The following is a 27,969-nucleotide window of genomic DNA, read 5'->3' on the forward strand; positions in this document are numbered from 1 at the left end:
GTTGGGGTATGTATAAGTGCACAGGATATAATGTTGGGCTATGTAGCACAAGTGTTGTCATTTGTATTTAGACACATGGACGGCACATTTTATTTTGCTCTGTGAGCATTGTTTTTGTCAAACCTTTTCATTTTGTTTATCTAATAAAAGCACCACAGCGCATTCATTCACCAGTCATCTGCAGTATTTGTGTTCGTCTTCCGGGTCTGACGTCACCACCACAGCTATCCGTGAGCGCAATGCATCACTCTTTTGTGTTAAATTGCTTCATTTCTGTGCTAAGCCGCATGACTTGTGAGTGTCCCACGAAAGAAGAAACCAAGTTGTGTTATTGCTGTTTTATTTCCCGGTGTTGTAGACAGCATCCATCATTCCACAATCCATCACTGAGCTTAACGATGGTCATATTTGTGGAGCGACTCTGTATCATCAATACAGTCATACACATCTCTTTAAGTATTTGGGGCGTGCAGGTACATCAATAAAGTTTATTGCATAGGTCCTCAGACTGACAACTCTGCTGTACTGCTTTCCACTGTATTTTCTGTTTTATTGTCTTTAATGAAAAGTCGCCTGCATATTTTACCCTTTAGTATTTTGCTCTGCCACTGCTTAATCATTAAAATACATGTAGACCCCGCGCATGGTAATCAAAATGTAAGAAACCAAATATGCGTTACATTAACTTAAATCTAGTTATTAAAATCTTTTTTGTAACACTTGTTACATATTTTAAATAAAAAAGTCGAAGAAATACACAGCTGTTAACTGCCTTAGCTCAGTAGCTGTCTCCATGCCAACCAGTGCTCCTTGTTCTCTTGTTGTTATCTTCCTAATGACTTTCAGTAACTGTACCTCTATTTCACAATGTTCAGCCTATGCATCACTAGCTTTGTATTTCCTTAGTGCTTTTCGTTCCCATTTTATATAATGAGTTGGCACAAAAACATCAGGACATTAAAACTGGTGATTATAGCAATTGTAGGCTTGTTTTTTTTTTTATTGTTTTGGTTTTAGATCTTTTCTGAACAGCACCAAACTTTGCTACTGGCTATCTGAGGACATTACAAATCATCTTTTGATTTATTTTAAAAGAAAGCAACAACAAAATTCTTTCAGATATCAGTACTTCCTGCAAACTGCAGTGTTGTATTGAATTGTATTGATTTTTGAAGAATTTGAGAGCAAAAATGATTGTACATGAAATCTATTTCAAATAGTATCAAACATTCTTATTAGAAGCATAATGGTTTTGCCTGACGGATGTACCAACCAGCCCTCTTTGTCTTGTGTTCTGGGACCCAAGGACCCAACAAGCTATTGTAGTTTTGTGATTAAAGTTAGAGCTTTGCTCTACTTCTGGATTTGTTATCTTGTCATGCCATGCTTTGAACACTTCAGCACAATTTGACAACAACACTTTTTTCGTTTAATAGCAAATCCTTCTTTTTTGTTATTTTTTCTCGTATCATAAGATATTTCACTTATCATAATTATTTTTGCATGCCTTGAGCACAAGATGACATATTTTTAACATTAAGGGAAACGTTGCACAAAATATATTAACGTATATAAAATTTAGGGGTAGATGTAGGCTACTAAGATGGGCCAGTCGCAGCGCAAACATACTGCAATTTGCCTTTTCGTTACTACAATTTGGAAAGTGCACATTTTGTTGTATGTACTAAGAAAAAATATGTTAATGGAGAGAGCTGCAATGTACTAATTTAAATATTATTTGTGTCATCTTAGCGAGATCTCTAGCGAGAGCTGTGCGACATTTTGTAAAATAAAATAGCGGGAGTTGAGTTGTGGTTTGCTGCAGCAGAGGGTGCCCAAAGGATAACGTCTACACATGCAAGGTTGCAAGAATCAAACATTGTTTTTGTTAAATGTAAACATCATCTGTACAATGCATTCTGTTCCGTCTTCATTGTACCTATTTTAATACTGTTATATATAGTGTTATATCTTCAGTCAAAACCAACACGCATATTCTTGATGAAAGATTACTTTTTATTTGCAACGCCACAACATACAAAACAGAGCAGCCATCTTCTTTGCTGGAACCTTCTACATTACTCACATCCTCAAGAAGGCTAAAGTATCTGACAGAGATGCTGCCCCCAAGTGGTCGTTTATAATTATTACAATTGCAGTACAATCATAACATTCCTTCACCCTTAAGGTGTTACTATTATTTTACTTTTTTTATTATTATGTTTTTTTATTCACTATATATTTTTGGGATGATCAGGGTGGACTACTACCTTCACTTCCCGATGAGATCTGGGGAGCATTCTTGCCCATAAACAATATATTTCACCACTATTCATAATCTCTCAAACATGCCAGAGGTCTTGTAAACCCACCGGACTGGAATGTACATGTATCAGTGTCTCTTCAACTGGATTTTCTAGCTCTTCCATCGCAGATCTGTCTGGCTCTTCCTGTCTCCTGTGGATTTGATCAACGTGACGGCGCACTGATCTGCCATATCCTAACAACAGTGTATAGGAAACTGGGCCCGTCACTTCTTCAGCAGTTGCAGGTATCCATTTTGGACCATGACTGAAATTTTGTGTATATATTGAATCTGCTGTTGAAAATCTTCGTTCTTGTGGTTTTCCTTTTGCTTTAACTGTCTCTGTTGTATTTTTCCTTTGAGATCAGGATACAGCAGGTCAAGTGTGGATCTCAGTTTCCGACCCAGCTACATCTCAGCCTGAGACAATCCCGTAGTGGATTGAGGTGTTATTCTGTAGCTAAACCGGGCACGAGATACTTTTGTTTCCAGGGTGCCTCCCGATACCTTCTTCATGCACTCTTTAAATGTCTGTACGGCACGTTCAGCCAATCCATTCGAAGATGGATGATACGGGGCAGAATTCATGTGAGTGATTCCGTTCTGACTCATCAACTCTTTGAATTCCGCACTGACAAAAGGAGTTCCATTGTCAGACTCTATCATCTCTGGTAGTCCATGGCTGCTGAAGCTAATTCTTAGATGTTCTGTAGTTGCTGTTGAAGTCGACGTGTTCATGGGATACACATCCATCCATTTTGAATGTGTATCTACAATTACCAAAAACATTTTTCCCAGAAATGGCCCAGCATAATCAAGGCATAGCCTCCTCCAAGGTTTGTCTGGCCACTCCCAAGGATGGAGTGGAGCTGCTGCTGGGGCCTTTCTTTGTTCTTGGCATGTTAAACAAGCTTGTACGTATTTTTCAATCTCGACATCCATCTTTGGCCACCACATATAGCTTCTTGCAGCCCCTTCATCTGTGTGATGCCCGAGTGAGATTGGTGTAATTGTTCTGTCACATATTGACGTCCTTGCGAGCCCCCTGAGTTCCTATTTTCTTGAGACATACAGATTGAACTCATTTTCTGCAATCTTATTTGGCCACCCCCTTAGAACATACTCACAAACTCTGGATAATACTGAAACTTTTCCGGTCCAAGTCCTGATCTGTGCAGCCGTCACAGGAGAGCTGTCCATGTGGTCCAACATTAGCACCCGGTCCTCTTGGAAATCCTTTACTGCTCCCGAATGTAATGGAAGACGACTTAAAGCATCAGAGTTTCCATGATCTTTACCTGCTTTATACACTATGACATATTAATAGGCTCTGAGTGTCACTGCCCACCTCTGGATTCTTGGAGAGGCCATCTGTGGTACAGCTTTCATCTCATTGAAGAGAGAAATCAATGGCTTGTGGCCGGTGCAGATGGTGAACTTCCTTCCATAGATGTAGCTGTGAAATCTCTTCACTCCAAAAATCACAGCCAGTCCTTCTTTATCTAGCTGGGAGTAATTTTGCTCAGCAGCGGTGAGAGTTCTTAACACAAATCCAATGGGTTTGTCTGACCCATCTGGCATGCGGTATGAAAGCACAGCACCAACTCCATACAGTGAACCAACACCTCTGCTGACTGCAACAACTGTTTTGAAGCCTCGAAAGTCTGCTTGAACTGCGTGCACTTTTTCTTTAACAGGATGTAGTTCTGTGGCATCTATTTTGTGTCCCAAGATCACTACTTCTTTTCCTAAGAACATGCACTTACTTCTCTTCAGCCGAAGTCCTGCTTTTTCAAGCTTTTGTAACACTGCTTTCAAGTTGCAAAGATGCTCCCTCTCTGACAGTCCGGTCACTGGGATGTCATCCAGGTACACTGCCACATACGGAATCCCTTGTAGCAAGTTTTCCATAGTCCTTTGAAAGATGGCAGGTGCGGATGAGACACCGAAATGCACTTGATTGTATCTGAACAAACCCTTGTGAGTATTCACAGTGACAAACTTCTTAGAGTCCTCATCCAGTGTAATTTGGTGGTAAGGGTGGCTCATGTCCAGCTTAGTAAATTGTTCTCCTCCTGCTAGGATTGCAAACAAATCATCAATCCTAGGGATTGGATATTGTTCCAGACATGACAATTGATTTACCATTTGTAATCACCACAAATTCTCACTGAGCCGTCCGGGTTCAGTATGGGAACTACTGGTGCCGCCCAGTCTGAAAACTTCACTGGTTCAATGATGTTCTCTTTTAAAAGACGGTCAAGCTCAGCCTCTACGTTTGGTTCCATCGCATAGGGAACTGATCTGGGTTTAAAGAAACGTGGGGTTGCACTACTTTCCACAAATACTTTTGCTGTGGTTCCCCGCAGAGTACCTAATTCTTCCTTGAATACCATTTCATGTGCTGCCAACACATCCTGTAGTGTCAGGTGGTTCAACTGACTCAATTTGTTAACTCGTCTCCAATCCAAGGCCAGTTCAGTTATCTTGGTTTGTGGGCAGTTTTTTAACTGTACCTTGGTATATGACAGTTACTTGTGATGTTCCAAGAATGTCTGCTATTTCTCCTGTGTAGGTCTTCAGCTTAATTGCACATGTTTCAAGCTCTGGAACTATTGGATTATTCCACAATTCCGAATACTCTGCTTGATTCATAATAGTTACACTCCATCCTGTGTCTATCTCGAATTTAATATTTGTGTTATTAACATCCAGCATCAGAGTGATTAGCTCTGTTTTTGGAATGTCTGATTGCTTCATGCTGTACATAGTATATGCTTCATCTTCCTCACCTTGCTCTTTCTCTTCCTCCTCCCTCAGGTGGTGAGCACTATGACAGCTTTTGGACTTGCGAATGTATGTCTGCCTTCCTCTTCCTGGAGTTTGCCCTTGATATTCACTTTTAACTTTATTTCTGCAGACTTTTTTATGTGGCCTTTTATTCCACAGTTATGGCATTTCTCATTTATAAACCTACACTCTTGAGGTAAGTGTTTACCTCCACAGCGGTAGCAATCTCTTGTCAACGGCTGTTTCTGTTGCGTTTTGTTGCTGAACATTTTGTTTACAGACCTTTGGGAAATACACTTGAGACTTCTTTTGACTGCAGCTGTAAATCTTTCACATTTTTACTAGCAAACTCAATGGCATGAGCATTCTTCAATGTGTTCTCGAACGTTAAATCCACTTCAGACAGTAATCTTCTTTGAATTCTGTCATCATTTATGCCACAATCTCTAAGCATCTGAGTCAACGTCTCTTTATAGTTACAGCCCTGCGCTAATTTCCTTAGCTCTGCAACGTATTCCCCCACAGTCTCGTCAGCTTTTCGGTTCCATGAGTTAAATTTGAATCTTTGTACTATTTCACTCGTTTTCGGGTTGAAATGCAACTTTCAACAAGTTCACTAGCTCCTCAAACGTTTTGTCACCAGGCTTCTCTGGACTCAACAAATTCCTCATTAAACTGTAGGTCTGGGTACCCACTCCACTCAACAAAATATCTTTCTTCTTATTAGATTCCTCAATATCATTAGCCATAAAAAAAAATGTGTGAGAATTTCACAATATTCCTCCCAGTTTTGTGTTTGAGGATTAAAAGAGCAACGGTCCCCACTGTGCCAGCCTGTGGCGGAGTGTTCCGCCCCTTTGTTTATTATTTATTTATGTTTTATATTACGACGAAGTGCCGCGTATTTGTTATTGTTTTTGTATTGTGAGGATGCGTGACTGATCAGCTACTGAGTATTTAATTAGCTGACAGTCACGCATCATTATTAAACTCTTGCAGACTCTGGCCGAGGGGTAATAATTAATTAACAGCTAGTTAACCCCTCGGCCAGAATATAAAAGACCCACTCTTGACTCAAAGCGGGGAGTTTACAGCAGGCCCACCGAAAGGGCGGGGAGGATGGGGAAATTTCCCCGGGGCCCAACGCCCCGAAGGGGGGCCCTGATGAAGGGGGAACTTTTTTTTTTAATTCATATATTAAATATTTGTGACCCTTTGCGTTCCCACCACCACATTAAAAAGAAAAACTGCCGTACTGCACACCGAGCCGATGTGCTTCTGTTGTGTAATGATTGTGTATCCAGGCGCTGTCAAACACTTCCTTTCACACAATGATTTGAACTTTTGCATTTCATATTTTACTACACCAAAAAGCTGAAAAAAAGGCATAGCAATTTTATGTATGTTTTTAAAGACTTTTGTAGCCCTAAAAGAGCCCTAAAGTTGCACAATATATACAACAGTATGAATTATTCTATTATTAAGATCTATAATTTGCTCAAAACAACGTGGTGCAGCAGTTTGTTAGAAAAATTGTATCGTGTAAAATAAATAAAGTACTTTCTTCAGCTGGTGGTAAACACAATTAGAGAATGATCCGTTATATTGCTTAAAATACAAATATATTTACCAGTACAGGCTATTACTTAAGAGCAGAGATGAGTGGTTTATTTTTGGCACGGGATAAATAAGTTTATGCTAAAAACGTATGTTATTTGATGTTAAGTAAGCTTCCGATTAATGACTATTACACATGGTGTTTGTACAAAAAAAATATTCACTTACCTAAAACAAAAGGTTGTGTACTGTAAATAACTTAAATATAACTACTTTGAGAAAAAGTAAACTATCCTCCTGCAGATTTTAATTGAGGCATTGAAACTTCTAGGCGTCATTGACAGTTTCCTTCAAACCCGTTATCAAAATACTGTATCGGTTGAAATGATCTTCCTCAGACACTGCTAAGTCGGATGAATATAGTAACAATGGGGGGGGGGGGGGGGGGCAGCGGGACATACCAATCCTTCCCTGGGGCCCATGACGGCTCTCGGTGGCCCTGGTGTACAGAGGAGAGTACGGGAGAGTGAGCAAGGAGAGAGTTATTAAAATATAAACAATTGGTAAGCTGCGTTCAGTTTCACCCGCCATTCATTGTTTTGTTTCCTGTTTCTGGTCCGTGACGTCACCACACACGCCACTCAACAACAGCTTGGTCACACAGCCATTTTATTTTTTTTCTTAAAATTAAGCCATCCACATGTAGTGTTTTTTTTTTGTTTGTTTGTTTTTTTTAATATACCATAATATATATATTTGCTTGTCCTACCTAGAACATTGAGTGTTTATCCTCGTCGCCATATGTTATATCTTCAGTCAAAACCAACATGTGTATTCTTGATGAAAGATTACTTTTTTTTTTGCAGCGCCACAACATACAAAGCAGAGCAGCCATCTTCTTTGCTGGAACCTTCTACATTACTCACATCCTCAAGAAGGCTAAAGTATCTAACAGACATGCTGCCCCCAAGTGGTCATTTATAATTAAACCAGCTCTGTGAGGGACAGGCCTGGAAGGCAGAGGGTCACCACACCGGCCCAGGACCGTCACATCCGACTGATCCATCTGCGTAATCGTTTTCAGACTGCAGTGGCTACAGCACGAGAAATTCCAGGAAATGGTATTCAGCAGAATGACTGTAGCTCGCCGTCTGCATGAAAATGATTTGCATACTCGGAGGCCGTTCAGGGGTAGCATGTTGACAGCTGAGAGATGAAATCACTGTCTTTTGTGGGCCAGAGAATATCTGAGGTGGTGGCAGTGGTGGAGTGTTTTATTCACAGATGAATGCCGTTTTGCCCTTGACAGACCTGACGGAAGACAACGTGTGTGTAGACGTCGTAGTGAGCGTTGTGCTGACTGGGCAGTGGAAGTGTGATGATGTGGGGTGGAATTGCCTTTAACACAAGAACGCCTTTGGTGCAGATTGAGGGCAACCTTACTGCGATACATTGACGAAGTCCTTGAGGCAACAGTTTTTCTGTTCTTGCAAGCCAATCTGGTGTAGATTTTCTAGGAGGACAATGCAAGACCAAACAGTGATAGGATTACAATTGCACAACTTCAAGGAAAACAATGTTGAGGTCTTGCAGTGGCCAGCTTTTTCTCCTGACCTGAGTCCAATAGAACATCTGTGGGACCAAATCGCCAGCTGGCTGCAGCTGCACAGGAAGAGTGGCAGAACATCCCACAGCAGTCTATCCAGAGGCTGATAAGGTCTATGTGTCAACGTTGCCAGGATTGTGTTAATGCTCAGGGAGGTCATACCCGATACTAACTACTTGTTTTCATTCTGATGTTGTGTCATCATACTGAAAACTTATCATGATTATATCCAGTAGAATTAATCAACACATTTTATACAGCTTTCCATTATATATACACAGATGTGGTCCTTCCCGCTTTGAAACGACAAACTTTAAAAAATAAAAAAGATGCTGTTATATCCACAATTAGCTGGGAATGTAAAGATGCACCTGGCCAGTTGTAATAAACCTTATAGTTATGAAATCCTGCAAGTGACTTCCTCTTCTTTGGCACACACAGCCAGTTAAATAGCAGTAATAAATCTCATTCATATTTATGAGCCCCTGCTCAGGTGAGGGATAACAGTGACTTTGCCACTGTCATTATCATCAATCCCGAAATCCCCCAATCCTTTCACCGGGTCAAGGAAATCCTCTAACAGACCGGCACAGCTATACTGAAGCCCAGCAATAGTATGTTAAATTAGTAACAATTGGCAATATTTTGGGTTGATTGTTAATGATTTGGAGGGCTGTGTGGTTTTGTCTGTGACAATGACATCTGCCCACAATTGTTCTTGCCATTTGGAAATGCTTCTGACTTACAGTCCTTGAATTACTAAGAGTGGTTGATAGCACTGATTACTAACGTTAGGTAAGTGGATTACACTGCTTTTTCTTTATTGCTTATTGTTCCAAATGCTATCAATTTGTTTGTGTATCTGGTTTTTAAAATGCATTATCACATGTTTTTCAACTAAATGTTAAAAATGACTAACACAATTTATGCCGGTATTCATTAAAACATTTCTGCACAATAATTCAAGCATATAAAAAAAAAGAGAGAAAGAAAAAAGCTTTGGTACGTTATATTGTAACTTAACCTATTATTATAAATAGAGGCTGATATGTGCTTAAAAAAATAAGGTAAAAACTTACATGTAAAACTTTTTGTGTGGCATTTTATTTGTAATTATACATTTTTTTTTAAATTATAATTTTATAACTCATTTTTGAATTTCCAACTGTTATACCAGAAAATTGAGATTTCATTGTGGAGTAGTGGTTAGGGCTCTGGGCTCTTGACCGGCGGGTTGTGGGTTTAATCCCTGGTTGGGGACACTGCTGCTGTACCCTTGAGCAACTTTACCTAGATTATTCCAGTAAAAACCCAACTGTATACATGGGTAATTGTATATAAATAAATAATAATAATGTGATATCTTGTAACAATTGTAAGTCGCCCTGGAAAGGGCGTCTGCTAAGAAATTAATAATAATATATATTGCCTATTATAGAAGTTACCAGATGGATCTTTAGAAGCCTGACACTAATCCTTAATTGATTATCCCAGCACGTAATAAGACTCCCTTTTTATTTAGTATTTATATGGTATTTTCTACAGCATTATTCCAAAAGGTTTTTGTATTCCAGAAGACAAAGCAACATTAACGAAAGTATTGGATATGACAGGCATTCTTTTCAGGCAGTGCCAGTCTCACAATAGGATGCTGCCCTATAAGAACATAAGAAAGTTTACAAACGAGAGGAGGCCATTTGGCCCATCTTACTCGTTTGGTTGTTAGTAGCTTATTGATCCCAGAATCTCATCAGACAACTTCTTGAAGGATCCCAGGGTGTCAGCTTCATCAACATTACCTCGGCCACCATATATAAGACCTGCAGCTTTGGCTGAAGGGGGGCGAGTGTGTTCAGAGGCAGTACGATATGCGAGTCATGAAAAGTGATACTAAAACTGAAAGTAAAGTTTAGATAACAATTGCTACGCATGCTAGTTTAAGCTAGCATGATACTTGTTGTGTTCTGTGTCTGTTTGTTAGTCTGTTTGTTTTGGCCACCGTGCCGTTTTGCTTTGAGTTCAATGTTTTCATATCCCAACACTGCTGTCCGTCTACTTGCTTCCTGTTTTGAGTTCAATGTTTTCATATCCCAACATTGCTGTCCGTCTACTTGCTTCCTGTTTTGAGTTCAGTGTTTTCATATCGTCCAAACAAGAATACATACAAAAGAGTAATGTTGAAACACATTTGGTAACATACACAGTAAATAATCTAGCTATTAACAGTTAATAAACAAAAACAGTACCCATTAAAATACAATTTAAACATTTATAAATTACCTCTTGATGGTCTAAGTGTCAGGTCTTATGGCTATATGATCTGCAGTATACCTCAGCTGCTTCACTTCTCTCATGCATTTGTTTTAGGACAGGAAGTCTGATACAGCCAGTAGAATGACCTCAGTAATTAACACCCATCAAACGTATCTGAGGCCTCCCAGGATAGTCCTGCCAGGCATGGATGAGGAGCTGGAAAGGATGGAGGGTGGGGAATCCAGGTAAGCCTGAAGTTTACATCCCCTTAGTAACAGAAATGCAGCGGGTGGAAAATTACAAATACGTCAACAACACCCACAATCAGACAGTACTGGCCCTTCTTCAATGCATTTACTCCAGTGTGGTCTGTGTGAAATATCATGTTCTGGAGGGATAACTGGCCCTTCCTCAATGTGTTTACTCTAGTGTGGTCCATGTGAAATATCATGTTCTGGAGGGATAACTGGCCCTTCCTCAATGTGTTTACTCCAATGTGGTCCATGTGAAATATCATGTTCTGGAGGGATAACTGGCCCTTCCTCAATGCGTTTACTCCAGTGTGGTCCATGTGAAATATCATGTTCTGGAGGGATAACTGGCCCTTCCTCAATGTGTTTACTCTAGTGTGGTCCATGTGAAATATCATGTTCTGGAGGGATAACTGGCCCTTCCTCAATGTGTTTACTCCAATGTGGTCCATGTGAAATATCATGTTCTGGAGGGATAACTGGCCCTTCCTCAATGTGTTTACTCCAATGTGGTCCATGTGAAATATCATGTTCTGGAGGGATAACTGGCCCTTCCTCAATGTGTTTACTCCAATGTGGTCCATGTGAAATATCAGAACTCTTAGCTGCATACACCTGCCTCAGAGGGCCTAGCAGTCTGACTAACCTAGTAAAAAATGAATCAGGTCTAATTTTCATCCCTCAAATAAATGGGCTCATTCAAAGCACTTGAAAGATGGTGGTCTTGAGTGGGCGAGGTTTTATGTGTGCAAATCAACAGAAATACATTCACGGTATACAGATGCAGCTCATCTGTGGTGAAGCTAGCATTGCAGAGCTGAGTAAAAAACAAAGATTTTTTAGTTTTTATATAGTTGCTCAAATCATCATCAGCATTATTATTATTATTATTATTATTATTATTATTATTATTATTATTATTATTATTATTATTAGTCTTTTCAATGAACTGCATTATTTCATTATTACTCTTACTGCTACCTAGAAACAGCTTATTATTTATTTATCACATCTAAGACAATAAAGTATTTATTAATGTTTTATAAAGCATAATTATATTTCTTGTTTTATAGGGATCAATACCTACCTGGTTCGGTGGCTCAATATAACACTAACAGCAGCAATAACAAAGATGAGTAAGTACAATACACAAAACATAGCTAAGTAATATAGAGAGCTTCAATAGCAGTGTTGTATTTTGTTTCACAGGTGGGGATACTATTGGCCCTCAACTGAAATAAATGGAAACAAATATGTATGAACTAATTATTTGTTGAAAATAAAAATCAAATCCAGAAATTTCTGTGTTTACCATAACATTTGATATAACTGCACTGCAATTACTTCATTTACAGTGTAATATCATGTAAATACATATGTAAATACAGTGTTATTACATGTTCATTTAGTGAGTAAACATGTTGCTTTGCACCTACACAACCAAATGTTATTACACTGTTAGTACATTGTATTTAGAGCTACCTAATGATAGGGTTACCAGTTTAACTGCATGGACATGTAGATTCTATGTAGTGTAAGTGTTCGTATCTACTGATCTTTAGCTGTGTCAGCAGGAAGCAAGCCAGTCCACAATAATAATCGATGCAACTGATCTCTGTTTTGTCAGAGATTATTTTCCTCATTAGATTAGCTGTTGTTGTAAAGATGGCAGGTATAGTGAAAAGAAGCCACCGCACATAAAGCTGTTGCAATCGTTATTCCAATTGAAGGCCTGGATATATTAATAAAATGGTGCCTCTCGTGTTTGATTTAGGAACTGTTTTCAACTGTTAAGAGGTCAATAACACTCATTAATACTTCTGTTGCATTTCTGGGCAACGAGGAGTGATCTATAACATGTTCTTTCTTCCTTAGAGAGGAGAAAAAGAAAAAGAAGAAAGAGAAAAAGAGGTAAGCAAATTCAAACCTCCGACTACATTTCAGGAATCATATGTGTTTCCCTTACGAAAACCTACATGCAAATACATTGCCATGATGAGCATTTGGTGATTTTTCTTCCAGCAAATTGGAAGGGAAAAAGGAAAAGAAAAAGGAAAAGAAAGAGAAGAAAGAAAAAGAAAAGGAGGAGAAAGAAAAGGAGAAGGACAAAGACAAGGATAAAAAGGAGGAGTATGTGTTTTTTTTATTTTTTTTTAACCAAGCGTTGATTGAGACATGACTGTGCTGTCTCTTAATCAAAGCATACTAGTGTGTGTATTTTTAAATCTTTCACTAGTGTTGGTAACACTTTGACTCATCACAATCATTTTCTAATGTGCCAAAAGTGTCCCTGTTTCAAACAAGTGTAAGAAGAGAATTTAGAATCTGGGGGCGAAAGTGAGCATAAACGCAATCACAGCTTTTACTGTGCTTACAATACAAACCTAAACAATACTGTAACTTATGCTCCACAACAATAGGAAAATGGACTGAAATTAAATGACAATGCCACGGTCAGTTTTTCAAGATGTTTTTTTTTTCTAATGATTTAGAAGGAAGAGGCTTATGAAATAGTTTTAGCACATAAGTGAACACTCAACAGAAAGATGACATTTGACCTTGCTTATGCACTATTTGAATTATGCATTTTGCATTATTACTCTGTATTTATGTTTTGTCTTGTGTACACTTGTCAGGCCTAAGAAGGAAGTTTTCGTTATTGATCCAGCAGGAAATATTTACTACAACTGGCTATTTGTTATAACAATGCCTGTAATGTACAACTGGACCATGATTATTGCCAGGTAATGTAACCTGTTTCTTTTTTATTTCATGAAAATAAAAAAAAATAATAATAAATAAATAAAAAACTATTGATAGGTAAATTTAAGTATTTCTTAAAAGGTGAGTCATGAGTTTTTATTAAAATAAAATATACAAAAGTAAGAATGTGATATTTTAGTAAGGAATTATTTTGCACACATAAATAAATCAACATTGGCCAGGATTCTCAGAAGGCTGATTGATGTACTAGATGTGCTAGATGTACAATAGCATCTCACAAAGTTAATAATTAATTGTTGGTCCAGTATTCCCAGATTGTATTGGTTAAAAGTGTTAAAAACTGGTCAATTGTTCACAACCTTGAAATGTATGTTTTTATTTCCAAAACCATAATAACCTTAAGATCTGATCAACTGCATCCAAGCTTGTAATACAGGCATTGAACATTTTCTGATAAGAAAGTTAATGGTTGTTTTCACTCAAAAACTAGTCTGGGAGAAAAGGGCAAAACAAAAAGTACAAAAAAAAAATCAGTTGAGCACACCAGATATACTGAAGAAATCTACAATGGCTGAGGTATAATCTGGAAAACTGAGCAAGCCCTTTGTGAGGGAGCACCACCATCCATGAACAGCGGTTTTAACTGAAAATCTGTGGGCAAAACGACAGATAACCCACATTCAAAATGGAAAGGTATTATCAGTCAGTGCTCCAAATGGTTTCTCAGTTCATCAACCAAAAAAAAAAGCAGATTCTTTACCTGTTGCTGAAAATGTTTCAAAGGTAATTTTTAATCCAGTCTCAGAAAAAATAAAATAAAATAATAAATCGCATTGCATCCTAATATGTTTGGTTTCCCAGCTAGTTGGCTTTTGTGAAATCAGGCTTCTGTCAAGCAGTCTTTAATAGATGCCTTCTTAGATATTGGTATGTTTTTTTTTTTTATTATTTTGTTTACAGAGCATGTTTTGAGGAGCTACAGCATGACTACATAAGCTCTTGGTTCATAATAGACTATGTATCGGATGTCATTTATCTGGCTGATATGTTTTTCCGGACCAGAACAGGTGAGTACATCCTTATGAGAAGTGGAATTAGTGGTTGCAATCCTGTCATCAGCATGTCAAAAGAGTTTTCAGTAAAACAGAACATTTTAAAACAAACTCATACTTAAAGCCTGTGGGGAAAATAGGACATATTTAGATGTGTCTTGGTCACATAAATATAGTTTTTACTTGGCATGTCATTGCCAGTTGTAATTGCTACTGTATATGATTTATATCAGTGGTCCTCCTTGTAGAACTGTGTAAGGACACGTTAGTAAGTACAGAATCAGTCCCAGGTTTATTGGTGAATGGGTTCAGCAGTAATGCAACATGATCCAAATTGGGCAGCAAAAAGCAAAAAATAAATAAAAATAAAAATAATTATATAATTAATAAAGGCACTTTAGTAATCATAATTTTAAGTATAAGCAAATACCTGTTTTTTGCTCAACCAGTAGAGAAGAATAAATATGGTTAGCATTCAAACTAATTTCCTTGTCTTGATGTATTTCTTTTAAAATAGGTTATCTGGAGCAAGGTTTGCTGGTCAAAGATGAGCAAAAGCTACGTCAGAGATACCTGGAAAGTGTACAATTTAAACTGGATTTGGTGTCAATGATACCAACTGATATTCTGTTCTTAAAAACTGGACTAAACTACCCGGAACTGAGATTGAATAAGCTCTTTCGAGTTCCCCGCATGTTTGAGTTCTTCTCAAGAACAGAAACAAGGACCAACTATCCCAACATCTTCAGAATCTCCAACCTTGTCATGTATATTGTGATTATCATTCACTGGAATGCTTGCCTTTACTTCTCCTTTTCCAAAGCTATCGGATTTGGAGAAGATACCTGGGTCTACCCAAATGTGTCAGATCCAGAGTTTGGCCGACTTGTCCGGAAATATGCATACAGCCTTTACTGGTCCACTCTGACCCTTACCACCATTGGAGAAACCCCTCCTCCAGTCAAGGACTCAGAGTATTTCTTTGTAGTCATTGACTTCTTGGTTGGAGTGTTGATTTTCGCTACAATTGTCGGTAATGTAGGTTCCATGATTTCCAACATGAACGCAGCCAGAGCAGATTTCCAGGCCAGGATTGATGCCATCAAGCAGTACATGCACTTCCGAAAAGTTGACAAAGATCTGGAAAAGAGAGTCATCAAATGGTTTGATTACTTGTGGACCAACAAGAAAGCAGTGGATGAAAGAGAAGTCCTGAAATATCTCCCAGACAAGCTCCGTGCTGAGATTGCCATCAACGTCCACCTAGACACTCTAAAGAAAGTGCGTATATTTGCAGATTGTGAGGCTGGACTACTGATTGAGCTGGTGTTGAAGCTGAGGCCACAGGTCTTTAGCCCTAGTGATTACATCTGCCGCAAAGGGGACATTGGCAGGGAAATGTACATCATCAAGGAAGGAAAGCTTGCTGTTGTGGCAGATGATGGGATTACACAGTTTGTGGTCCTTAGTGATGGAAGCTACTTTGGGGAGATCAGTATCCTGAACATTAAGGGAAGTAAAGCTGGAAACCGCAGAACAGCTAACATTCGAAGTATAGGGTACTCTGACTTGTTCTGTCTGTCCAAGGATGACCTCATGGAAGCCCTCACAGAGTACCCAGATGCAAAGGCAATGCTGGAGGAGAAAGGCAGGCAGATTCTTATGAAGGATGGGCTCTTAGATCTAGATGTGGCTGCACTCGGACCTGACCCAAAAGACATGGAGGAAAAAGTCACCCGAATGTATTCATCCTTAGAGCACATGCAGATCAAGTTTGCCAGGCTGTTGGCTGAGTATGATGTAGGCCAGAAGAAGCTGAAGCAGAGAATCACTGGTATTGAGAAGACGTTAACATTAAGTGGAGAGGTAGTATTTTCTGAACTGGTGGATCCTGAAGCTGAAGCTGAAGCTGACACAGCTGAAAAGAAGTAAAATGGTGCTCAGCTTTTTTCAGCACGATCACAAACATTTTTATGCCGCACTTAACAAAAGATTTCAGAGATTTTAATATGAACACATTGTCTTTTCGTTATGTTTTTGAAATCATCTCTTCTGTCAGAAAAACTATTTCACCGAAGAACTTGTACACCCATATGTCTACAAGAATAATTTGTACAAGAAACCTGCTAATGCAACTCAATTCCTGTCATCAAACTTTTGTTTCCATCCAGGTTCTGTATTGTTATGAATTAAAATCCTAACTTAAAATAAGTTTCAGTTATTCATGTAAAACCAAATCAGTTCTGTAAAACTTTGTATCATATTTTTCAGAGTAGATAATCAAGTTTATTGGTTATTTAGTTTTGTTTTGTTTTTGTAAATATTTAAAATGGAGATAGAATTGTTTAAATTGCAAGGTAGAAAAGAAACAATATTTGTTTTCAATGAGACAAATGTTCTGGTGTAATGAACACATTGCTAAGAGCATGCAGGTGCAAGTAATCTATTTAAAATAAACTGCATTGCCATCTAGTGGTTGACTATAAAGAAATTCAAAGAACCCTATTCAATTGACCTTTTATCGCCACCGTTTATGCCCGTCTAATTAAAAAAAAAAAAAAGTTCTTACTACATATGTTTAGTGAAACAAACACTGCTTGAAATGTAACCGGTGTCTAACATGATCATATTCATAATGGATGAAATTGATACACAGTAAAAGATAATATTGTCTAGGGTTAACAAGATTGAAAAGCTGTCATGAGGTCGGAGGCCACTGGACATGTCAGAAGCATTGGAGGAAAACGTTGCCACAGCATACAATCTGTCTGAGGCACTTTGTAAAACACTGTATCTGTAACAAGCACATTGGAGTATGTCATGTCATAAAAAATGCATTAGTGTTACAGTAGTATCACCTTGAAGTATGTCAGAGTTAATAAAGTACTACCTAAGAGTATTAGTACAGTGGACTTTACTATACAAGAGCGGTCTGAATTTCACGTCTTGCTATTATTACAATTATTACTTTCAAAGTAAAGTTTGGCAACTCAATAACAATTTACGGTATATTATTAATTATAAAACAAAGAAAAAATAAACCACATCTTAAGATTCTGATATGTAGAGGTTTATAACCCCACCCTCTCCCCCGCATTTTTTTTTTTTTTTTTTTTTTTGTATAGAATAACAAAAATATACATTCAAGACGGGACCTCCCTCCTGCGCTGTAATGAGATACTATACCAGGGGTGTCCAATCACAGTCCTGTACGGCTATTCCACTCCAGGTTTAGCAGGTTTTACAATTAGATAATGATCTACTCTAGGGTCTGGATAGAGAGATCATTTGTTCAAATAAACAGTTTAGAACAGGGTTGGAACAAAGACAAGGAGTGGAGGGGTTAACGTTGACCACCCCTGCTATAAACTCATCATGGGACTGTCAATTTCATTCATTGCATTCAGTGTACTCTGACACGTTGCAGACGCACATGGGAGGCAGCGGTTCGTTGTAATGCATGACGGGAGTTGTATTTTTTTTCTTCGCGTCCTTGGCGTTATATCGTCACAGAAAAACTACTACTCCCATATTGTATCTTCCATCCTGTAGACTTGCGCAGTTTGTTCAAGAAGACCTTAGATGAGTTGTGTATTTGAAGGGACGGTGGTAGGTGTATTTACGTTAAAAAAAGTTAGTGTTATGACTGTTCAAATGTAACATACAGCAAATTTATAATTATAGTATCTACACGCGTTTAATAATTTTACAAAGTATGTCTTAAAACCATTTAAATTGTACTGGTTTTCTTGTCACCATGTGATGCGGTGCAGGTTTTTTTTTAAAATCCCAACGCAGAATCAGTATTTTTGCATAAATACAATCTATTCAGCAGTAAGTTGCTATTTAAAATGTAACGTAGTAACACAAGAATAAGTCACTGCAAAGAAACCTCGACCAAAGAGTTTGTAGTAACGTGAATAAAACAAGCGTGTGTTTTTCAAGGTTGTATAATAATAATAATAATAATGAAAAAATCTTACCCACTGGTAGATATGTGGTAACTACTTAAAAAGAAAAAAAAAACACCTAGAATAATACTATAGTTAGGTAAGTCATTAGGTAAGAATCTGAATTTAGCGCATTGCAGCCATTCAAAATTGTACATAACTTGCTGATCCTGTATTGAAATTGCATTCGGTTGTACGTTTTGGTTGGTGGTGGATGCGGTGTGCTAACATGACAGTTGTAGGGCCACGTTGTTGGCCCTCAATAATGAACACGTTAAGAACCCTGTTCTGGTAAACCAGCATCCTTAGTTTTGGACATTGACATAGTGTGTTATATTATGTATTTTTCCAGAAGTTTAAACAGTAAACAAATGGAGCCTGCTTGGCGCCAAGCAGGTAAGGGTAGAGGCAGGGGTAGAGCAGGAGGAGGAAGTGGGCCACCACAGCCGGCAGTTCCGCGGCCAGCGAGAGACAGCCGGACCCCTGCTGTTGGTAGAGAAGGTGGCAGTGGAAGAGGCAGAGGGGCAGCGTATGCAGCTGTCACCACTTCTGGAGCAGGGCAAGAATCACATTTGAATGAAAGTAAGAATTGTTTTATAGCAAAAAGTATCTGTTGCAGTTTCATGTAATGTACTAGGAGATTGAATTTTTTTTAAGGGGTAGGCTTGCTTATTAATAAGACTTGTAATATACCCTCACACACTACAGGATTTCACCTGTGCTGTTTTTCTTGTTGCTGTAAATTGCAGATGTTAAGCAATTAAGTGCCCTTTACCAGGAATGAAGAGTTCATTTAAAGCAAGCTACAACTGTGTCGATATACATTTATGTAATAGCAGATGGGTAAACATTTTCTGCAAAAGTAGAAAGGCTTTTGTATTCTGAGCAAAATGAGCTAACATTAAGAAAGCATTTAATTATATATAAAGGTGTGATTTCTTTTTTTCCCCCCCAGAGCAATCGTCTCAGAATAAGTTTGAAGAAATCCGAAAAGCCAATCAGGCGGCAGCTCAGAAGTTCACAGACGTTCAGTACAGCTCTTCTTCAGAAGAGGATGAAGAAGAAGAAATTCATGGGAAACACGGGAAGATTTTGACTTCTACATTTACAACATACACTGATCAGACAGGTTTGTGTTTGCTTTTAGAGTGAATTGTGGTCTGTATTGAAAAAGAACAAGCTCTTGAAATGTGGGGATGTTATTTTGAAGATCTTTGGCAGTTCATGTTCCCATGTTTGTTACTGCCCTCTGGTTTTGTATTCCTGCCCTCATGTTGTATGTATGGATATAAGTTACTTCTGTTGCTGTAGTGGACGTTGATTTGATAAAGAAATGGTCATTTGAAGGGAGGCATTTTTAGCCCTAACCTTTCTTTCCTAATTTTTTGCAGGAGGAGATGTCACAGAACTGGAACGTACCAGACAATACCTTAGTGATGCTTTTCAATCAGGGGCTATAACATGCTTGATTTGTATTGCTTCTGTCAAAAGGAATCAGCCGGTAAGATGCGATTAAATTACTAGTGCTGGAAGATTAGCTTAATTGGGTGTTTTTTAAGTTTCTCCTTAAAACTTGTTTAAACTGGCTTTTTTTTTAGATTTAATGTTTGATATTTTTCTTATTGTCTATTTTTATCTTTTTATGTACAGTGCTTTTTGATGACTTGTCATGAAAGGCACTTTATAAAATGTATTATTGTTATTATTATTATTGTTATTATTATTATTATTATTATTATTATAAGTTACAAAAGCCAGATTTTGCAGCCCGATAGGGCAGCAGTGTGGAGTAGTGGTTAGGGCTCTGGACTCTTGACTGGAGGGTTGTGGGTTCAATCCCCAGTGGGGGACACTGCTGTTGTACCCTTGAGCAAGGTACTTTACCTAGATTGCTCCAGTAAAAAACCCAACTGTATAAATGGGTAATTGTATGTAAAAATAATGTGAAATAATGTGATATCTTGTAACAATTGTAAGTCGCCTTGGATAAGGGCGTCTGCTAAGAAATAAATAATAATAATAATAATAATAATAATAATTTGCATGGGACTAAAAATCACCTCATAAACAGACGGTTTTGTAATTTTTACCAGCATCAGTGAAATGTAGCCCTGTGCGAACCGTCCATTTCTGTTTCTGAGATCCCAGAATCATCACCTCGGTTTTATCTGAGTTTAATGCACACTTGTGTCTTGTTGTCATCATGTCATTTTAGCAATTGAAACTTGTTTATTTGTGTTTCCTTCAGGTTTGGAGTTGTTCAGGATGCTACTGTATATTTCACATGCCTTGTATTCAGAAATGGGCAAAGGACAGCATCTTTCTAGTATCTTCAGTAACCGATGAAGACTTTGGTAAAAAAGACCACCCCTGGCCATGGTAGGTCATACTCACACCTATATTTCACTGTATTTTTGTTCTTTTTTGATTTGATAAAAAAAACAACTGAACTATTGTATTAGTTCATTTTTTATATGAGCCCTATTTCTTTTTTAGTTTAGGCATGTAGGGCCTCATTTATAAAAGGGCGCTAAACTTTATGGTTCACCAGGGCTTGAATTTCAGCGTGTGATTTCCTGCAACTTTCAGTGCGGGAAAATCCTGTAGAGATATTTGACACCAAGCTACTGTATTTTCCACCCAATTTAGAATGCCTGAAACGCTACAACAGTCTCTAAGGAAGTGGGTGTCAGTGACAAAAGCACTATGAGCCACATTCTGATTAGTTCTGATTAAAATAAATAAAAGTAGTGCTATTTTAAGTGCTGTGAGACTTTATTCTCTCGTATGTGATTCTCGGCTGCTATCTTTAAGGATTATAGAAACTCAGTACACTGCAGTAAGTAAACAGTTTTGAAAAAAAATACGATATTAAGTCTATCTAGGTGTTGTTTTGCAAGCCGTGACTTTCGCTTTAACTCTTAACTCTCAGCCCCATTCGTTTTTGAGCACCAGCGCACCGAAGGTTATGCACATATTACTCAGGCACTGTAAAGCCACCTACCTGCTTCATGGCTTGTTTAAAAGTACAGACTCTGGGTTTTCCAAAGACGTATTCAGTGTGTGTATGCGGTACTCCTAGGCAGAACTACAATCTCCTGAAGTTAAGCCTCTCATCATGTGACAGAGTTCACAGCTTAGGTTTCGTTTTGAGTCTATTGTCATTGTAGCAGCTAGACTGAAAGGGGCAATATCGTTGGAAAGCTTAGAAGTTCAGCAGTGACCAAACATGATTATTTTGGAAAACCTTTTTTTTTTTTTTTTGCATGTATTCTCATCTCTACCACATATAGTATGCCTGATCCTGTTGCAACTTACATCATATTAAAGAACATTTTGCAGCCTTTCATTTGATATGTTACATGCATACAGTACAAACTATCGAGTAGTTAAACAGAAATATATGAAAACAGTGAAAAACAGGTGGAAATAGGGCTGAGTGTAAAGAGTTAAAAAAAAAAAAAAGCAATGGAGCGCTGGTTAAAAAGTAAAGCACCTTTTTCTTCTGCTTCATGCAAAAACTTTACATCAGGCAAAAGCAATGGAGAGTGCTCTGTCTCACAGTGATGAAGCTTATTTTGCAACACCAGTGTGAATGATGAAGTAAAAATATATATGATTTTTTCTATATGCAAAAGTGCCTTTTCTTTTCCCTAAAATTTTGGTATCCCCGCCCCCCCATTGGTTGCAGCATAGGGGGAAATCTCCCCAGCACACAAAAATGAAATTCAAGTCCTGTTCACGATAATTGCAATTACTGTGCACATTAATGATTTCTGTATTTACTTTTGCAATTTTATTCATTATCGTGCGAAATACTGGGCATATTATGGTGCACGCTAATTTTATTGTGCCATACTATGGTAATCAGAATGAATGTGTGATTTGCATGGTTATGCGTGATAATGTGTTTAAATGAGCCACCCAGCTCTGGAATAATGAGGTGAGGTAAGCGTATTATAGTGACGTTGTATGGAAAAATCTTTCATAACTGCAACTGTTGCACATGTTGCCATCTTGTCAAAATTATTCAGTGAAAAAATAATCTGGCTAACAATTTTGGAATCTTCTGTGTTCCGCCTCCACCTTTCGTTTCTGCGACATCTCCAACTGCTTTCTCTATTGATATTTAAACTTTACACAAAGTAAAATAAATAGTTTAAACAAGCCTTCGATTAGCTATCCTAATCAACATTATGTACATGAGGAAATGGATCCTGTGTGCTATTTGATTGGCTATTTTACTACCTCTGTGAGCTGTGATTGGCTTAATGGGAATGTCACTCATACAGTGCAAACTGCATATATTGAATACGTGTGTTATATAAAAGAGGCGGGATGTTTTAAATAATTCCAAAACGATACAGTACATTGGTACACCCCTGCTTTAGAGTATTAACTATTTATCTTAAACTTTGTCATTCAGCTTTAACTGCAACCTATTTAATAAACTTGTGATTTACACAAAAAAAGCCCCCCCCACCTCTCTCTCTCACAATCGATCCCCCCACTATTGGTGAGCATGTTTTTAAATACCAAACAATTATACCATTAGCCAAACCATCAACTAATTAATTAACTATTAAATAGAGTTATATATACACACACATACACACATCCTGCCTCTTAATTTTAATTTAACACCATGCTTTACTCGTAACTCAACACTTATTTCCGCTACCGAAGGGATAAAAGCTACTAAGACTAGTGGATAACTAGTACTGTATACTGTAATTGATGCATTCAATGCAGTTCTTTCAAACGTTTTCAAAAGGATATTTAACTAAAAATAAACTTGTAAATACTGTAAACGTGTGAGTTCTGTTGCTTATATGCATGTTAATGCCATGGCTCATGTGCACCCGTGGTTAAGTCAACACTAAATGGCATCCCTGTGGGGTGTCGAGTTAACTAAGGTTCTCTCTCTCTCTGTTTCTACATTGTATTACTGCAAGTATACCATGTAAACTGAAGTTTTGTACATGGCTAAACAAATATATTGTTTCCTGACAATTGCTTATCTGACCAAATACTTTTTTGCCAACTGTTTCTTCTGGTTACTAGAACATCTAAAATGTGCTTCAAATCGAAGTGAACCAAAAGCAACAATAAATGTCACGATAAATCAACTAATGTATTAATGAAGCATTTTCCTCTCTCTCTCTCTCTCTCTCTCTCTCTCTCTCTCTCTCTCTCTCTCTCTCTCTCAAAAAAACATTTTTTTATATTTGTATTCTTTTTCATTGCTTAGTCCAAAATGTAGGTATGAGTACAAACAGTCTCAGACCCCTAACCGATATAACTGCTACTGTGGGAAAGTGGAAGATCCTCCTTTGGACCCCTGGCTTTTACCACACTCCTGTGGCCAAGTCTGTGATAGAGATTTCAAGCCTTCTTGTGGACACAGGTGTTTGCTGTTGTGTCATCCAGGTACTGTGTCAGCTAGAATCATATATGTCATAAATTAATGCAGGGATGTGCACCAGATGGCTCTTGAGATGCATATTGCTTGTTAAAATAGAGCCCTTTTAATTAAAAAGGGAAGTACTGTGTCTCATTTCAGACTAAGACAAAGGCCTTGGTAGAAGGTATAGTGAAAATCCAACATTGAAAATGTTTTAATTAGTAGAAAGGTTAGTTCTTTAAGCCAAAAGGGCCGGACAGCTCTGTCATGGTATCTGCAGCTATTACCTTACAGACAACATATTTTCCTCAAAATGAACAGGAACCAAGGTTGTACTGTTGTGTGTGTTATAAAAGCAGTTACTGTACTTAATTTCTGGGTCATTTTTTCTCCCCACTCCTATTAAGGTCCCTGTCCACCATGCCCTAAGATGGTCACTGTGACGTGCTTCTGTAAAAAGGCTAAAGCTGTACCGAGGCGGTGCAGTGCCAAAGCCTGGTCCTGCCAGCAGTCATGTGGGAGGGTGCTGCCTTGTGGACAGCATGCATGTGCAAGCCCTTGTCATGCAGGTAACACCTTTCAAATAAACATATAGGCATTAACAGGCAAAGGGCCGATTTTCACTTGATTTTTTTTAGTCCTCCATTAAAAATGTACATGGTACATTTTTGGGCTGCATTTGCACCCCTTTCCGCCTTCTGATGGTTACAAAATGTATCGTTTTTTTCACATAGCAGTCACAGCTCCTGCTTACTGGCAGAATATATTGTTGAGAGGTTGGGGAGATGCATAAATGGTTTATCGCTTCTAAAATGAATATTAATGCTTTTTAGAAGTGGTTTTTTAGCCAATAAAACTATGTCTCTCTCTGTGTGTACACTACATTAGTTTATAGCACTGTATTTCATAACTGCATACTTTACAGCATCCTGCTTATTGTCTGATACAGGGTTTTATTAATTTTTCCATCTTCTGGGATTTTCAAAAAAGTCATGTCATTCATATTCTGTACAGTATTGAATGCTGGGAGTTGCAGGGAAGCTGGGATAGATGTAGAAAAGATGTACCGCTTCAAAAAGCATCGATTTAGTTCTACAGATTCATTTTTTTAGTTCCATGTATGTATAATACAGAAGTTTCCAGCACGGTACTAGATTACTGCATTCTTTACAGTACCCTGCTTATTACCTCCTTCAGTGCATTATTGAAAAAAACATGATTTTATTCCACAAGTTGAAAAAACATCTTTCATATGCTAAGGTACCACTAATGCACAGCCCCTGTTGACATGTAGAATCAAGCCTGAGAGAAGACAGACAATTCAGAGTCAATGTGCCCCATCTACAGGACTGAAACTTTGTAGCAGTGATGCCTGAGATGACAGTTAAGAGTAGAGTCCTGTGCTGGTCTGATGTTTCCGACCAGGACCCGACCCGAACCTGCAACCCGCTGCAACACTGTCTTCTTACCCGCGACCCGACCTGACCCGCTTTAATAAGACCTGCAACCCAACCCAAACCCGCAAATGTTTGTCATTTACCTACTGCCTGCCTCCACTGACTCTCTCACGCTCTCACATTCACACACAGATATCGCTACCATTCTCCACAGATTGAGTTTACACAATAGGTTATACAGCGTGGTAGCTTTCTCTAGTGGTCTGGATATATTTGAACACTAACATATTAATTATCTCTACTTACTTTACTATAAAATAGCTGTCTTCCTTTCGTGCCACCTGTGCTTTCACAGAGATGTACCAGTTTTGTGGCTGTCGTTCACAAAAACATGATGACAGGTTTTACAAGTAACGAATCCAGTCCCGTTCATTATTTTAATTCGCTATGATTGCAAAATAATTGCACACTTCTGATTTACCTCTCAAACTATTATCCACTGCATGATATAAACCCTGCACTATCTTTTGTTTCACCTCGTTCACAAACATTTTTAATATCACCAAGCAGACGTGATAAAAAGATCACATATCAAACAAGCAAGAACTGCACTGCTTGGTCAGCTGACTCCTCCCTAATCACCTCCTGCTTCAGTGCTGGAAATACTGGTACGTTTATCTCCCAATACGTTATTTGGGAAAGGGTTACAGACGAGTACGCTGAAAGGACAGAAAATGTTTTTTGTGATTCAAATTCAGACCCGAAAATTATTTTTTATTGACCCGCACCTGAACCGCAAATGGCGAAAAAGTTCAAATTCCGACCCGAGCCCGACCCCGCTTTTGCGGGTCACCGGCGGGCCCCACGGGTACCCAACCCGATGCAGGACTCTAGTTCAGAGTCATTGTGCTCCATCTACAGGACCTTTGACTGTGATAACAGCGCAGTTTTAATTGACATTAATTTTTAAATTGAGGAATAGAGCCTGTGCTTTTTATGCGTGTTGCGACATCATATTGAAGCACAGGTATGTGCTGACAAATTGTTGTGATGGTTTTTTGGGGTTTTTTTTTTGTTACTATATTTTGTACGTGTTGAGTATCCCAAGTACAATATTTATTTTTGAAGTTTGTATATCTATTTTGTGTCATTTTAAATGCATTTATTCTTAATAGCACAGTTTTGTTTTTCTAATTCAAAATAAATACAAAAAAATGCTTAGTGCTTCAAAACAATGTTTATTCAATACAGAACTTTAAATTTCGTGTCGTATGCGAGGTGCATTTGTATCCCTTTCTGTTTGGCATGTGAGCTCAATTATTGCCGCTGATGAAAGGTTAATAGCATCAGTTCTGTTTTATGAAAGTCATGAAATGGGACCTTTTTTTTCCCTTTTCCATTTTTAGGTGATTGTCAACCTTGTCCTCGTGTAAGCAAGCAGCGGTGCCTTTGTGGAAAGAATATTGCGGAAAGGCTTTGTGCTAGCCCAGTTTGGCAATGCGAGAAGGTTCTCTTTATTTTGTTACATATGGAAAATCACTGTATTTATTGGGAACAAAACAGAAGTATTAGCGTAGTTCTAAAAATGAAATGACTTGTATAGGCCTGTCAAAACAAGTTGAAGAAATCCAATTTAATGAAAACAGAAATATTATTATTATTATTATTATTATTATTATTATTATATTATTAATACCAAGCATCACCATCATCACATTTGCCCATGAAAGCCAACAATGCCATGTTACACTTACAATTCAAATACATATTATTTTTATATTAACCTTTCTGGATTATAGCTGCTCATGATATACTGTATATATGTCTCTGTAAGTCGCCTTGGATAAAGGCATCTGCTAAATAAACAAATAATAATAATAATATGACCATATCCCAAAAAAACAAGTCCAGCAAAACAGGGAAATATTTAGCAGCGCTATAAATCACTAGATTTGGTTAAAAAAAAAAAATATATATATATATATATATATATTATATATATATATATATATATATATATATATATATATATATATATATATATATATATATAATTGCTACGCATTTACTGGCATGTTAATACTTCATTAATACAGTACGGCCCTATATGTTTTATGATAGACTTAACTCATGTCAATTTTAAGGCCATCTACCATATTACTACTTTCGTTGTTTCCAATTAGCTAATGAGCCTGTAATGTTATGGATCTAAATGGCGGCTATAAAACAGGTATACCCAGGTATTTTCAGAATGAGTCCACGTTTTCTAATGAAAAGGGAGTTGAGGTTTGTTCTGCGAGGTTGATACTTGGACTGAATGGCTAGTTTTGTGATTTGTTTTTTTTTTCCAGGTCTGTGGAAGAACCCTGCCTTGTGGGAATCACACGTGTGAGATGGTCTGCCATCCAGGTCTCTGTGGAGAGTGCCCTCGAGCTGGAAACCGGGCATGCCCATGCGGCAAATCCAGTGAGCACATTTCACTTCTGAATAATGCACTGCTTTTAAAATCCAGCTTTTAAATGCATTTTATTAACTCTTGTTAGCTTTGGTATCGTATACTGGCTGAGAATGCTTTGGTTCTTCACTTGTTGTTTTTTAAGCAAATACAGATGAAGCCGTTTTATATCATGATAGCTGTGCAGGCATAATTTGATATAAAGCAGGTTTCACGTTTGCCTAT

At 38.0% G+C, this 27,969-nt stretch overlaps 2 protein-coding genes across 4 annotated transcripts in view; both read left to right on the forward strand.

Annotated features, from left to right (window-relative positions):
• The first annotated feature begins 8,808 nt into the window (after positions 1-8,808).
• Positions 8,809-17,437, forward strand: LOC117409589 (cyclic nucleotide-gated channel rod photoreceptor subunit alpha-like). The gene is made up of 8 exons (XM_059006290.1): positions 8,809-9,053; positions 10,626-10,756; positions 11,836-11,898; positions 12,638-12,673; positions 12,785-12,892; positions 13,399-13,506; positions 14,447-14,553; positions 15,056-17,437. The coding sequence occupies exons 2-8, from the start codon at positions 10,653-10,655 to the stop codon at positions 16,468-16,470; spliced, it is 1,941 nt and encodes a 646-aa protein (XP_058862273.1). The 5' UTR covers positions 8,809-9,053; positions 10,626-10,652; the 3' UTR covers positions 16,471-17,437.
• A 440-nt stretch (positions 17,438-17,877) lies between these two features.
• nfxl1 (nuclear transcription factor, X-box binding-like 1) overlaps positions 17,878-27,969 on the forward strand; it is a 50,551-nt gene continuing 40,459 nt past the window's right edge. The window contains exons 1-9 of one of the 3 annotated variants that reach the window (XM_059006311.1): positions 17,878-18,171; positions 18,841-19,070; positions 19,444-19,617; positions 19,880-19,989; positions 20,737-20,867; positions 23,740-23,918; positions 24,300-24,461; positions 26,696-26,796; positions 27,641-27,755. In XM_059006311.1, the coding sequence (XP_058862294.1) occupies positions 18,860-19,070; positions 19,444-19,617; positions 19,880-19,989; positions 20,737-20,867; positions 23,740-23,918; positions 24,300-24,461; positions 26,696-26,796; positions 27,641-27,755 (1,183 nt within the window). In that variant the 5' untranslated portion in view covers positions 17,878-18,171; positions 18,841-18,859. Of the gene's footprint in view, positions 18,172-18,200; positions 18,373-18,840; positions 19,071-19,443; positions 19,618-19,879; positions 19,990-20,736; positions 20,868-23,739; positions 23,919-24,299; positions 24,462-26,695; positions 26,797-27,640; positions 27,756-27,969 lie in introns of those variants that run through there. The other 2 variants (XM_034013848.3, XM_059006320.1) reach the window with 2 other exon arrangements.

The sequence above is a fragment of the Acipenser ruthenus genome, chromosome 2 (genome assembly GCF_902713425.1).
Source record: "Acipenser ruthenus chromosome 2, fAciRut3.2 maternal haplotype, whole genome shotgun sequence".
Classification (NCBI taxonomy): domain Eukaryota; kingdom Metazoa; phylum Chordata; class Actinopteri; order Acipenseriformes; family Acipenseridae; genus Acipenser; species Acipenser ruthenus.